We start from the raw sequence: 14,417 nt of genomic DNA, 5'->3' as shown, positions 1-14,417 counted from the left end.
GACCTTCTATTCTGAATGATAGCTTTGCTGGATAAAATAATCTTGGTTATAGGTTCTTGCTATTCATCACTTTGAATATTTCTTGCCACTCTCTTCTGACCTGCATGGTTTCTGTTGAGAAATCATCTGACAGTCGTATGGGTACTCCCTTGTAGGTAACTGACTTTCTTTCTCTTGCTGCTTTTAAGATTCTCTCTTTGTCTTTTGCTCTTGGCATTTTAATTATGATGTGTCTTGCTGTGGTCCTCCTTGGGTTCTTTTGTTTGCGGTTCTCTGCGCTTCCTGGCCTTGTAAGTCTATTTCTTTCACCAGGTGGGGGAAGTTTTCTGTCATTATTTCTTCAAATAGGTTTTCAATATCTTGCCCTCTCTCTTCTTCTGGTATCCCTATAATTCTGATGTTGGTATGCTTGAAGTTGTCCCAGAGGCTCCTTACACTATCGTCATATTTTTGGAATCTTTTTTCTTTTTTCTTTTTCGGTTGGGTATTTTTTGTTTCTTTGTATTTCAAATCTTTGACTTGATTCTTGGGATCCTCTTGTCTGCTGTTGGATCTCTGTATATTATTCTTTATTTCAGTCAGTGTATGCTTAATTTCTAGTTGGTCCTTTTTCATATCCTCGAGGGTCTCACTAGATTTCTTGAGGGTCTCACTAAATTTATCAGCGGTTTCCATAAAATTCTTGAAAAACCTTATAAACGTGGTTTTGAACTCTATATCCAGTCGTTTGCTTTCCTCCATTTCTGTCATTTGTGACCTGTTTCTTTGTCTCCGCATTTTTTATGCTTCCCTGTGTTGGTGGAGTGGTTTTGTGTGCTAGGTGTCCTGTAGGGCCCAGTGGCTCAGCCTCCCCCGTTACCTGAGGTGGACACTCTTGGTGCACCCCCTTGTGGGCTTTGTGCACAGTCTTGTTGTAGTTATGCCTTGATTGTTGTAGGATCACTGGGAGGAATTGACCTCCAAGCCAATTAGCAGTGAGAATCGGCTGTGTCTGCAGTGGGAGAACTTCTGTGCTAAAGACACCCTTCTGGGGCAAGACTTGCTTCAGTGGGGCTTTGGTGATCACTGAGCCTGCCCCCTGGGTGTGTCCCTTATGGATCTGAGGAGTTGTAATCGGATGGTCCCCCTCTGACCACTGGGTACACTGGCTCTTGGAGGTTACCCAGCAGGAGCTATGAAGAGAACTGCAGATTCCCCTTCCTTTTTTGGAGTTTGGAGTTGCCCTGATGAGGCCCAGCTGTGAAGCAGTGCAAGCTGCTGTGGGGCCTTGGGCCTTCTCTTGGAAGTTCTGGGTCTGTGGCCCAGCTGCAGTTTGTTAGGTAATTTTCAGGTTGCAAAGGGCCAGGGCATTCATATGCAAAAGCCTCTGCCGCAGCCTGGGTGGGGCGGGGTCTCAGGGAATCAAAGGGCGGAGCAAGGAACTATGGCAGATTCTCAGCCCTGCCCTAAGAGGCCGCACGCTCTCAGTGTCCTCATAATTTAATTGCTGCAAGCACCTCTGAGGGAAAGCCGCCCTCGAGTTCCGAGTTCTGCCCGCTGCCAGACAGTCCAGTTTCTCCCCGTATGAGTCCTGGGCCCCCAGAGACTTCCCAGAACCGGAGTTCAGAGCAGTTGGGAGCTTGTGACTCCCTCCCAATTCAAAAAGACAGCCACGTCCTCAGGTACCAGCCCCTTTCCGTGCACTCTCGAGCCTCCGTACCTTTGCACTTTACTTCCGCAGCTCCTGACCCTCAATGTACTTTTCTCTTTCATTCTAGTTGTAGATTTTCCACTCCGCCAGCCTTCCTGTAAGTTCTGGATGATGTCCGTTTTGTCTTTTTATTGTGTTTTGAAGTTGTTGTAGGAGGCAGCAATTTCGGTGTTTCCCTATGCCGCCATCTTAGTTTCTCCCACCGTTGGCATTTTAATTATATTGTGTCTTGGTGTGGGCCTCTGAGTTCATTTTGTTTTGTTGGGGACTATCTATGCTTCCTGGGCTTATATTTCTATTTCCTTCACCAGGTTATGGAACTTTTCCATCATTATTTATTCAAATAGGTTTTCATTTCCTTGTTCTTACCTTCTCTTGGTTCCCGTATGGTATGAACATTGCTATGCTTTATATTGTCCCAGTGGTCCCTTAAATTATCTCTGTGTGGGTTTTTTTATTGTTTTTTTTTTGTTAATCCTTGCCCAGTGATACTTTTTCCCCATTGATTTTTAGAGGGAGTAGAAGGGCAGGGGGAGAGAGAAACATCAATGTGAGAGACATATCAATTGCTTACCTCACCCATGTGCCCCAACCAGGGCCATGGATTGAATGTGCAATCCAGGCACATGCCCTTGACCAGAATCAAACCCGTGACTCTTTGGTGCACAGGCCAGCCCTCTAATCACTGAACACCACCAGCCAGGGCTGTTTACTTTTTTTAATAATTTTATTTCTATTTGCTCTTCTGATTATGTGTTTTCTGCTACCTTGTTTTTTGAGATGCTGATTTGATCTTCTGCTTTATCTAATCTGCAGTTGACTCCAACTAATGTATGCTCATTCCAGTTATTGTAATCTTCATTTCTGACTGGCTCTTTCTGATGTTTCTTATCTCTTTGTCAAAGTTCTCACCAAGTTCATCTAACCTTTTCATAAGTTCTTTGAGCACCCTTATAATGAGTGTTTTGAACTTTGTATCTGGTATGTTCCTTGTCTCCATTTCAGTGAGTTCTTTTTCTGGAGTTTTGTCTGGTTCTTTCATTTGGGCCATGTTTCTTTGTCCTCACAGTATGGCTGCTTCCCTATGTTTGTTTCTACGTATTAGGTAGATCTTCTACGTCTCCTAATTTTGGTAGAGTGTCCTTACTAGTATATAGTAGGTGTCGTGTAGGGCCCAGTGTCCATAGTCTCCTTCATCACCTTAGCTGGGTGCTCCAGTAGTGTTTCTTGTATCGGCTGTTTGGGCCTTTCTGTTGTAGTTGAGATGTGATTGCTGTTGCAGTGTCAGTGGGTGGGGTTGGCCCACAGGCTGTCTGGCTGTGAGGAATGGCTGTGACTATAGCTGATGAGCTGCTGTGTAGGGGCTAACTACAGGTACCAGGATTTGCTGTAGCAGTGCTGTGGTGCCTGCCTAGTTCTCTTTTTGAATGTGTCATTTTATGGAGTTGATTAGGTGGTGCTGATGTGATCAGAAGCCAGCCAACAGGTGTGTTAGTTTTGGGGCCTCTTGGGAAGTGCTCCAGTGCTGTCTAAGGCCAGCCAATTTTGTATAACTGAAGCCGAAAGAGGTTATATAGCCTGTTGCAAATTGGGTGGGCGTGGTCTCAGGGAATCATCAGGGCAGGAGTGAACTGCATTACCCAAGTTACTGGTCGTTCAGATTTGGTGCCTCCCTGTGCCTGCTAGCTGAGTAGGGATATGGCTCTACAAAGGAACAATGTCTCCTGTGAACACTTCAGCCTGCACCTTTGGGCTGGGTGGCAGAAGGCTCAGCAGAGGTACAGTGTCATATGCCAGCATTCTGTCTGGAGAAAGCTGCCCCTTCAACTCTCACCCTGGAACTAGACAATTCAGTTCCTTTTAGTGTGTCCCTGGCACCTTTTGAGTTGCTGCCCCAACGCTGGAGCTCAGACAAAGTGAGACCATCAGCCAATAAGTCTGTGTGCAGACCCTTTAAGAGGAATGCCTAAAATTCCAACAGCCCTCCGTTCCACTCATACACTATCTCCACTGGTTTTTACAGCCAGAAATTTTGGGGACTTTCTTCCTGACACTGGTCTCTAGTCTAGGGGAGCACATGGTGTGACTGGGATACTTTGCTACTCAGGGGGAACCTCCACATCCAAGATACCCCTCCTAATGTTCAGATGCTACACATGGGACCAGCCCATTCTACGTCTTGGCCCTTCTTACCATTCTTGATGTGGTTTCTTCTGTATATCCTTTGTTGTAGTACATCTGTTTAGCTAGTCTTCAGGCAGTTTTCAGTGTTGGCTGTTCTACAGATTAGTTGCAATTTGGAAAATGTCATGGGGGGAGATGAACATAGTGTTTACCTACTTCACTACCTTTATGAAGCGCACATAGAAACTTAATTTTATATTGTAGAGCTCCTTTGCTAAAATAGAGAGAGAAAATACTGTTTTTATTCTCTCTGGAACTCTAGATTGTAGTTAGACGTTCTGGATCAATTGCCTTACTTTCCTTTATCTCTTCTCATCCTTTTTCTATAGTGTATTCTTTTTTTCTTTAATCCTTTATTGTTTAAAGTATTTACATATGTCTCTCCTTTTCCCCCCATTGACTGTTCCCCAGGCACTCCCACCCCCCAGCATATGCCCTCACCCTCCTAGTGGTCTGTGTCCATTGGTTATGCTTATATGCATGGTTGATCTCTTACCCTTCCCGGCCTTTCCTCTGAAGTTTGACGGTCTATTCAATGCTTCTCTGTCTCTGGATCTAATTTTGTTCATCAATTTATGTTGTTCATTATATTCCACAAATGATTGAGATCATGTGATACTTATCTTTCTCCAACTGGCTTATTTCGCTTAGCATAATGTTCTTCGAGTCCATCTATGCTGTTGCCAATGGCAAGAGTTCTTTCCTTTTTTTACAGCAGCATAGTATTCCATTGTATAGATGTATCATATTTTTTAATCCACTCATCCACTGATTTGCACTTAAGCTGTTTCCAAATCTTAGCTATTGTAAATTGTGCTACTGTGAGCATAGGGGTGCATATATCCTTTCTCATTGGTGTTTCTGATTTCTTGGGATATATTCCTGGAAGTGGGATTACTTGGTCAAATGGCAGTTCCATTTTTAATTTTTTGAGAAAACGCCATACTGTTTTCCACAGTGGCTGCATCAGTCTGCATTCCCACCAGCAGTGCATGAGTGTTTCTTTTTCTCCCCATCCTCACCAGCACTTGTAATTTGTTGATGATAGCCATTCTGACAGGTGTGAGATGGTACCTCATTGTTGTTTTGATTTGCATCTCTCAGATGATTAGTGACTTTAAGCATGTTTTCATATGTCTCTTGTATGTCCTCTTTCAAAAAGTGTTCTATTTAGGTCCTTTGCCCATTTTTGGATTGGATTGTTTATCTTCCTTTTGTTAAGTTGTATGCTGGCTTCATAGAAAGATCTTGGAAGTGTTTCTTCCTCTTGGATCTTTTGACATAGTCTGAGGAGGATAGGTTTTAGTTCTTCTTTGAATGTTTGGTAAAACTCCCCTGTGAAGCCATCTGGCCCAGGGCTTTTGTTTGCTGGAATCTTTTTGATTACTGCTTCAATTTCCTCCATAGTTATCGGCCTATTCAGATTTTTTTATTCTTCCCGATTGAGTTTTGGAAGGTCGTATTTTTCTAGGAATATGTCATTTCTTCTATGTTGACCAGTTTGTTGGAATAGAGTTGTTCGTATTTTTTTACAATCCTTTGTATTTCTGTGGGGTCTTTTGTTACTTCGCCTCTTTCATTTCTGATTTGGTTTATTTGGGTCCGCTCTCTGCTGCTTGGTGAGCCTGGCTAGAGGTTCATCAATCTTGTTTATCCTTTCAAAGAACCAGCTCTTAGTTTTATTGATATTTTGTATTGTTTTTTTGGTCTCTATGTCATTTATTTCCACTCTGATCTTTATTATTTCCTTTCTTCTGCTCACTGTGGGTTTTCTTGTTGCTCTCTTTCTAATTCTTTAAGTTGTAGAGTTAAATAATTTATTACCGATTTTTATTTATTTGTTTATTTATTTATTTATTTAGGTAGGCCTGTAATGCTATGAACTTACCTCTCAGTTCTACTTTCACTGTGGTGTCCCATAGATTTTGTATTGTTGTGTTTTCATTGTCATTGGTTTCCAGGATGTTTTTATTTCTTATTTGATATCTTTGGCAACCCAGTCATTGTTTAATAACATGCTATTTAGCCTCCAAGTGTTTGAATTTGTTTGATTGTTTTTATTGTAGTTTATTTCTAATACTGTGCCATTGTGATCTGAGAAAATGCTTGATATGACTTTATTCTTCTTGAATTTGAAGAGACTTAGCCTGTTTCCTAATATGTGATCTATCTTTGAAAATATCCCATGTGCACTTGAGAAGAATGTATATTCCTTAGCTTTGGGGTGAAATGTTCTGAAGATGTCAATTAAGTCACTCTGATCTAGTGAGTCATTTAGGATTGCTGTTTCCTGTGGATTTTTTTGTCTATAGGATTTATCCAGGGATATCAATGGGGTATTATAGTCCCCTATTATTATTGTACTAGAGGCCCGGTGCACAAAAATTGTGCACTTGGGGGGAAATTCACTCAGCATAGCCTGTGCCCTCTCACAGTCCAAGACCCCTCGGGGGATGTCCACCTGCAGGGAGCAGACCTACGTTGTCAGTCAGACATCCCTCTCACAGTCCGGGACCCCTCGCTCTTACTGCCCGCCTGCTTCTGCTCCTTACTTCTCGGCTCGCTGCTCCTTAGTGCTGCCACGGAGGTAGGAGCGGCTCCCACCACCGCCGCTGCACTCGCCAGCCATGAGCCTGGCTTCTGGCTGAGTGGCTCTCCCCCTGTGGGAGTGCACTGACTACCAGAGGGAAGCTCCTGCGTTCAGCGTCTGCCCCTGGTGGTCAGTGCGCATCATAGCAATGGATCATTCTGGCCATTCCACCACAACGGTCGATTAGGCTTTTATTATATAGATTGATGTCCATCTCTCCCTTGATATCTTCCTGGAGTTATTTTATGTATTTGGGTGCTCCTGCATTGGGTGCATATATGTTTACCTGAGTTATATCCTCTTGTATCTATCCCTTTAGTATTATGAAGTGGCCTTCCTTATCTCTTGTTATGGCGTTCACTTTGAGGTCTATTTTGTCAGATACAAGTATTGCTGCACTAACTTTTTTTTTTTTTTTCATTTCCATTTGCCTGAAAAATATTTTTTCATCACTTGACTTTTAATCTATGTGAGTCCCTTGCTCTGAGGTGGGTCTCTTGTACACAGCAGATATATGGGTCATGTTTTCTTATCCATTCAGCCACCCAATGTATTTTGATTGCAGCATTTAATCCATCTACGTTTAAGGTTATTATTGATAGGTACTTGTTTGTAGCCATTTCTGTACTTTATTCCTGTGTTTCTTCTACCCTTTCTATTTCTTCTTTTTACAGTAGTCCCTTTAGCATTTCTTGCATTGCTGGCTTGCTTGTGATAAACTCCATTAGCCATTTTTGTCTGCAAAGCTCCTGATTTCACCTTCAATTTTTAATTATTTCCTTGCTGGATAGTGTATTCTTAGATTTAGTCCCTTGTTTTGCAGCACTTTGTACAGTTCATTCCATTCCCTTCTGGCCTGATGTGTTTCTGTTGAGAAATCATTTGATAATCTAATCGGAGATCCCTTTTAGGTAACTCTGTCTCTCTCTTTCAGCCTTTAAGACTCTCTCTTTGTACTTAACGTTTGCCATTGTATTTGTGACGTGTCTCAGTGTGGGTCTTTTTGTGTTCATGTTGTTTGGGACTCTCTGTGCTTGTGTGACTTTTTCTTCCCCAAATCAGGGAAGTTTTCTGTCATTGTTTCTTCAAATAGGTTTTCTAATCCTTGCTCCTCTTCTTGTCATTCTGGCACTCTTATAATATGATGTTACTTCGTTTCATGTTGTCCCAAAGCTCCCTTAAGCTCTCCTCCTGGTTTCTAGTATTTTTCTCCAATTGCTCTTCAGATTGAGTGTGTCTGTCTTCTTTCTCACTAATTTGATTCTCTACTTCTAGTCTACTGTAGAAACCTTCCATTGTGTTTTTTATTGTAGCTAGGTCAGTCTTGATTTCCACTTGAGTCTTACATAAGTTGTTGATTTTCTCATAGAGCCAATGTAAGAACTGTATGACCCTTATTCTGAATTCTTTTTTTGACATATTGCTTTCTGACATATTGCATGTCTCAATTTCATTTAATTCTTTTTCTGGCAATTGTTCTCTTTCCCTTTTTTTTTTTTTTTTTTTTTTTTTTTTTTTTTTTTTTTTACTTTGGGGGTTGTTTCTTTGTCCCCATCCCGTCCCCCCCATTCTTGCTGTCTCTTTCCTGCCTTTGGCTCCCTGCTTGGAGTATGAGGTGTTAAAGCCCCTAGCGGTTCAATGATCTGGCACTCCCTAGCCCAAAGGCTGTGTCTGCCTTGAGATTTCACACCTTATTGTCTCTGTTCTGAATTGTACTACCTTTCCCCCCAGTTCTGGTCTCTCAGTGGCCCACTTCATATTCTCGGGGTCAGTGAGGGCACATGCACAGTTTCTTTGGTGTGCGACTCCCTGTGGGGGCCCAGAGCCCTCCAGCATGCAATTCACTGTGCTGCTCCAGTACCCAAGGCCACACACATGGAGCGTGGTCCTGTGACCTATGGCTGGGCACATCAGGTAGCACCAGCACCACTGACTTGTGCTGGGGGTAGTACGTGCACCATGTGACAGCTCTGTCCATGCCGGCGGGGAGGAACCTGTGGTGTGCTTTGCATTGGGGAACGCACTCAAGTCTCACCAAGGGGTCCAGGCACCAAGTCGCATGCGGTCTGCAGCTGAAGCTGCTGGCTTGGCGGGAGGGGCACATATGCCAACACTCACCAATGGGTCCAGTTGTCAAGTTGCAAGGGGCCTGTGGCTGAAGCAGTGAGCTTGGCGGGAGGGTCACACACTCCAAGGCTCACCAAAGGAGGCACTGAGTGGCGCAGGGCCTATGGCTGAAGCAGCAGGCTTAGCAGGAGAGGCACACACACCGGGACTCACAGGAGTCTGCAGTCGGGGAGGCTGGAGTCTCAGAGTCTGTGGGTCTGCAGATGAGGTAGCAGGTCTTTGACTGGAGTTGCTGCAAGGTCTGGATGGTGTCTGTGGCCAGTCTGGGTGGTGGTGAGGCTGGGCTCCTAGTCACAGCAGCTTTCCTCTTTAAGATGGCATGGTTTCTGTGTCACAGCCACCTGCCACAGGAGTGCTTGCAGCAGTAGCAGGGGATCACCATCTAGGAGAGCCCAGTCTGCCAGCCCCCAAGACTCCTGCAGGATCTAACTGCCCCTCACTCACACATACACACACCGCACATGTGCACACACTCCCCTTTTGCTCCTTCACTCACACACTCTCTCACTGCCATCGCTGCCACCTTATCTTTTCCCCTCTATACTGTATTCTTATACTTTTGTTCTACGCTGTGGGAGACTTCATCTTATATCATTTTAAAATTCTCACTTATCTTTCATTTAAAAGTATGTCCTTATTCTCTAGCATTCCTTTTTAAATATTTTGTTCTTATAATGAGTGAAATATCTTCTTTCATTTTTCTGAAGATAGTACTTCCAGAGTTTCTTCTTCTGTTTATATTTTCTGTTTTTTACAAATTGTCTTTTTTTGTTGTTGTTCATCTCTGCTTTCATGTTAAAGGTATTTTTTTATTTGTTGGTGGTTCTTAGGTGTCCAATCATATTTAAGAGTGAGGCACTAAAGAGCTGATTAGATACTTAGTCTGTTTTAGTGGGGCTTGTCAGGTGGGACTTGGCTATTTCTGCAGAGGACCTGCAAATATCACTACCTATATGTATATCTTTCCCTTGAGACTGGCTAGTTTCCCTAAGAGGTGTGACCTCCAGCCTTTTTCTTAGAGGACAGATGTGGAGAGGAAAATTGACTTCCAGTGTTCTAGAAATTAACTAGGGAAAAGGGTTTTCACTACATACATACACACCCCCACCTTCAATCTGCACTATAAAGAAAACAATGGAGTTTTGAGAAATATCAGATGAATCTTTTAATATATTTAATTTGTGGCATGCTCCAGCTTTGTTGTAAAAATTAGAAAATCAACCTGTAGATATTATTTTTGTCCATTATGATCTAAGGAGAACAGAGTCCAGTAACTGAAGTTAATATGTAAGTGAAGTTTATTATAGTTTAGAAATTGAATCATTTCTCCCTCACCTAATGTGAGGTTTTTGTAGGCCTGTAAATATTTTCAAATATTTTCGTCTCTATCCCTTATTAATACTCTGTGTATAATAATCAGTCCTCAGTATATTTTATATATTCCCTTAGGGTCCAAAATGATTTGATCAGAAGTTCATGTGAAGTTTGCCATATGTATATTTTTAAAGCGGTATTTTGTTTGTTTGTTTGTTTGGCTAGAGCTCCAGAACTATTTAGTTATATAGCCAAAAATAGCCAAGAGGATGTATTCTATGAAGATGACATTTGGCCTGGAGAAAATGAGAATGGGTAAGCAAAATGTGTGGCATTTATGGCCTCATAGTTCATCTTAGTGGTTCCAGTAAAGGTACAATACTAGTTTATCAGGAATTTACATTACTTTTGGGGAGAGGGTTTTGTATTGTTTTCCTTTTGCTTTAAGATCTTAATATAATTTTTTAATTTATACAAAAGTACTTTTAAACTAATTTTGTGACTTTTAGAAAATTACTGAAAATTAACATGTTCATGTTTATATTAGATTTATAATTATTCCCAATTAAATGCAATGATTAATTTTTAATAACATATTTGATGTCTTTATATTTTACAACCCTCAGAATTTTTTATATCAGGCCTTTTGTATAAGCCTTCACAAAGTTTTAATCAATGTGAAACAATTACTGTTTTTAATGTAGTGCTGAGAAAGTTCAAGAAATTATTACTTGGCTAAAGGGACATCCTGTCAGTACATTGTCTCGTTCTTCATGTGATTTACAAATTCTGGATGCAGCTATTGTTGAAAAAATTGAGGAAGAAGTCGAAAAGTATAAGGTACTAATTTTTAATAACCAAGATATTGATGAGATTTGAAGCTAAATGGACTATATGTTATTTTACCAATAACTTATTTATGTTTCAACCAATTAAAACATTCAGTAGTTTCTAATTTATGTAAAATAATCCTATAATTTAAAAAAATGTTCCAGCTACTTCCCGTGGCAATTAATAAATTTATATGAATAAATATAAATGCACTATAATACACAAAAGAATTAATATTTTGTGATTTTAGTCAAAATAGAAGCTTATGATTGAGAAATAAGGTTAATCCCTATTCCTTCCTATTCTAAGTTCTTTATAGACAGTTCATCCTTTTATAGAACATAAAGATTTTATTAACTTTTACACAATTAGTTCTAAGGGTACTTTCCCACTCATAAACTCATTCAGTTACCGAGTATTTTGTGTAGGCATAGCCATTTCAACTATTTTGATCCCCTGTCTTGATGTAATAGAAAATTAATTGATTACATATATTTTTTTTACTTGTGATTTTATTTTCCACACATTTGCCTTCTTATAAGAATGATGTTGCTCTGCTAACACATTGTTTTAATAGCAGAGTAAGTTAAGAACAGGGCTCTGAAGCCATCTGTGGGCCGCGGGACTGAGAGGTGCTCCATGCACCTCCTGGTGACCGGTCTTTGGTCATTATGGCGTTATGGTCACAGGCTTTTTATAAATATAGATAGATGTGTAGGGATATATATTAGATCATATGGGGTTTTTTTACATGCAATTCTCCAGGCCTAGTTCTTAGGTCTGCTTTTTAAAATAGTTTTAAAATGTCTTTATTCTTTCTCCTTTTTGCCATTGTCAGTTTTGTTGTTATCAGTATCCTTCTGGTCTGGAAATAGGCAACTTGGTCATAAGGCCTTCACTTTTCACCCTATTTAAAATGGCAATCTCTCCCCACACTGCTGATCTTCATTACCTGCTTTATTTTTCACTATGCTTTTACCTTCAGACATGTTATATATTTTTTTCACTTTGTTTCTCTTATGTCTCCCTCAACTAGAATAAAAGAATAGACCCCTGTTATAGCCCCAGCACCAAAACCAATACATGGTACATAAATGGAACTCAGTAAAGATTTATTGAAAGAATAAGTGAAATATTTCTATAATAAAAGAAAACAGGCTCTCCTTAAAGGCTTGAGTGTTTTACAGTGTATAAAAACATGACCTCTTGCCTGGCCAGCATGGCTCAGTGATTGAGCATCAACCTATTGTGATCAGGAGGTCACAATTTGATTCCTGGTCAAGGCACATGCCAGGGTTCCTGGCTCATCCCCAAGGGTGGGTGGGAGTGGAGGGATATGCAGGAGGCAGCTGATCACTGATTCTCATCATTGATGTTTCTATCTCTCCCTCTCTGAAATTAATAAAAATATATATTTTTTAAAAATGACCTCTGTAGTGTATGATCTCTGTAACTAGGACTATTTTGTCCTTTTGTACTTATTTCTGTAAGTTATGTTCTAAAGATAGGTGACTGCCATGTAAGTAAACTGCTGTCATTTCTCTTATAAGTAAGAATTCACTTCAAAAAAATATAATGTGAGTGATAGTTATGGATTTCAATAGGTATGGTTATACGTAATTTTGCATTTTTCTATGTCTTACACTTCACATTTTTTACTGTAAGAATTTATTATTCCTCCTTCAGATATAAATATTTAAAATGTTTACTTCCTCAGCAAAGAAAGAATAATAAGAAGGTACGGGTGACAGTGAAGCCCCATTTGCTGTACAGAGTAAGTTTTCTGTTAAATAATTCAAAGTTGTTTTTACTTGGAAAGTATAGAAGAACCAAAATGTTTTCAATATATTATTAGAGTCAATATAAAATTAGAGTGAATTGTAATAGTTTGAGCTTTCTTCTCTTCAGCCTTTAGAACAGCAGCATGGAGTCATTCCTGATCGGGATGCAGAGTTCCGTCTCTTTGACCGGGTTGTGAATGTGAGAGAGGACTTTTCGGTGCCAGTTGGCCTTCGGGGCACCGTCATAGGAATTAAAGGAGGTAATCCCTCAGTACTGGGCAAGTTGTCAGCTGCATTTATTGTAGAGTAAAACACAAATTTCTGTGTCATATCTAAACAGAAATTGACTCCAAGTTAGGAAAAACACTAAATCCTTGTATGTTTCAGTTCATTTTTGTTTTAGTTTTCAGAGAAAATTTTATTTTCTGTGTTGTGTAATTATCTAGAAAATGATTCAAAGAAGGGAAAGTTGAATAAAGACTGCTGAAAATGTGGTAGCTTGTATATAACACATTAAAATTATACAAGACCTTAATGGGTATGCACACATTTTCATGAAACTGAGAAAAGTTTCATCATTTTTCTTAAGTTAGGCTTTCATCTAGTTTTGCTTAGAAGTTTACCTCAGTTATCATTGTAATCTCTTGATTTCTGTGGAGAAATAAACATGAAGTGTTAACTCATTTACAGTTAAAAGATTTTAATTAAATATGCATATTCATTTGAATTTTATGAATACAGGTAGATCATGAATATAAAACAGATCTATCAATCTGTTGCACAATGTGCATATAGGTAATACTTCTGTACTATATACTTAAAAGTAGTTAAGAAAGTAAATTTTATGTTGTGTTTTTTATTTAAAAAAATTAATAAATTAGAAAGTGCTGAGAAAAGGGAAGAAGCAGCCTAAGATTTCAGTGTGCCTGAAAGGGAAGTCTGGACTAAGCAACTTTGCAGCAGAGATTCCAGAAAGAGTAAACACAGCATAAAGCAACACACAAGGTGTCCAGGGGTCACAGTGCTGGCAGCACTGCCACTCCACGTCTCAGGCAGGCCATGAGCCTAAGAGAACTGCTTACTCAGTGCCAACATTGCTACGTACTTTTGCATTTTGCATTTAACTCTCAAGTGTTATTTTCTCACCTAAGAGGTTAAGTGACTCACCTGCCTTTACACAGATGAGTGGCAGAGCTGGGATTTGAATTATTTCACCTCATTCTTACCTAACTTTGAGCAGTGTGGTTCTTCACATTTTTCATCTGCACATCTTCTTAGGATCTTCCCTGCTTACTTGACTCTAAAAGAGAAATTTTTTTTCTGAATGTTTAAAAATACTTTCTTGGATATATTTTTGGCTGCTGGAAGTGGAGAGAGGAAGGTCAGGGCTAGGTGTGGTAAGGGTCAGAAGGCTGTAATGAAGCAACCCTCCTGCTATCTGCTCAACCCCCTGAATCAGCTTTTCAGACATGGAGCTTAATTGAATTGTACTCTAGTTAGGTTGTCCTGATAAAGACCTTAGGAATCTGATAACATGGAAGTTTCCTTTCTTCTGACAACAACTATCAGTAATAGTGACTGCTTGGAATTTTGTCTTGAAGGGTTTTAAAGCTACATCTATCCTGAGTGGAAAAGAGCTCTGTGATTGATTAGCCATGTCTGCCATGGGCATGGTAGCCTATGCCTTTTGTTCTTGTTTTTATCCTGACCCGAGGATATTTTTTCCATTGATTTTTAGAGAGAGTGGAAAGAAATGAGGAGAGAGGGAGAGAGATAGAAAGGGGATTATTTATTATTACTGCCCTCATCTGAGACCTCATCTCCACTAAAGGGATGAATAAATGTCAATAATTTTTTGAAGAAGTGGTTCCTCCCACAGACTGGAAATGGGAACCTAGAA

The 14,417-nt window shown here is 40.2% G+C and overlaps 1 protein-coding gene across 10 annotated transcripts in view; it reads left to right on the top strand.

Moving 5' to 3' along the window:
* The window catches only part of XRN1 (5'-3' exoribonuclease 1), a 182,119-nt gene that overhangs the window by 126,729 nt on the left and 40,973 nt on the right, over positions 1-14,417 (top strand). For all 10 annotated transcript variants that reach the window (XR_004973779.1, XM_036347036.1, XM_036347032.1 and 7 more), the window contains 4 exons: positions 10,131-10,220; positions 10,610-10,745; positions 12,454-12,510; positions 12,645-12,777. Coding sequence is in view for 9 of the 10 variants with exons in the window: in XM_036347036.1 (XP_036202929.1) it covers positions 10,131-10,220; positions 10,610-10,745; positions 12,454-12,510; positions 12,645-12,777 (416 nt within the window). In the remaining variant the exon portion in view is untranslated. The remainder of the gene's footprint in view (positions 1-10,130; positions 10,221-10,609; positions 10,746-12,453; positions 12,511-12,644; positions 12,778-14,417) is intronic.

The sequence above is a fragment of the Myotis myotis genome, unplaced genomic scaffold (genome assembly GCF_014108235.1).
Source record: "Myotis myotis isolate mMyoMyo1 unplaced genomic scaffold, mMyoMyo1.p scaffold_m19_p_2, whole genome shotgun sequence".
Lineage (NCBI taxonomy): Eukaryota > Metazoa > Chordata > Mammalia > Chiroptera > Vespertilionidae > Myotis > Myotis myotis.
This window is presented reverse-complemented; position numbering and strand designations above follow the sequence as displayed.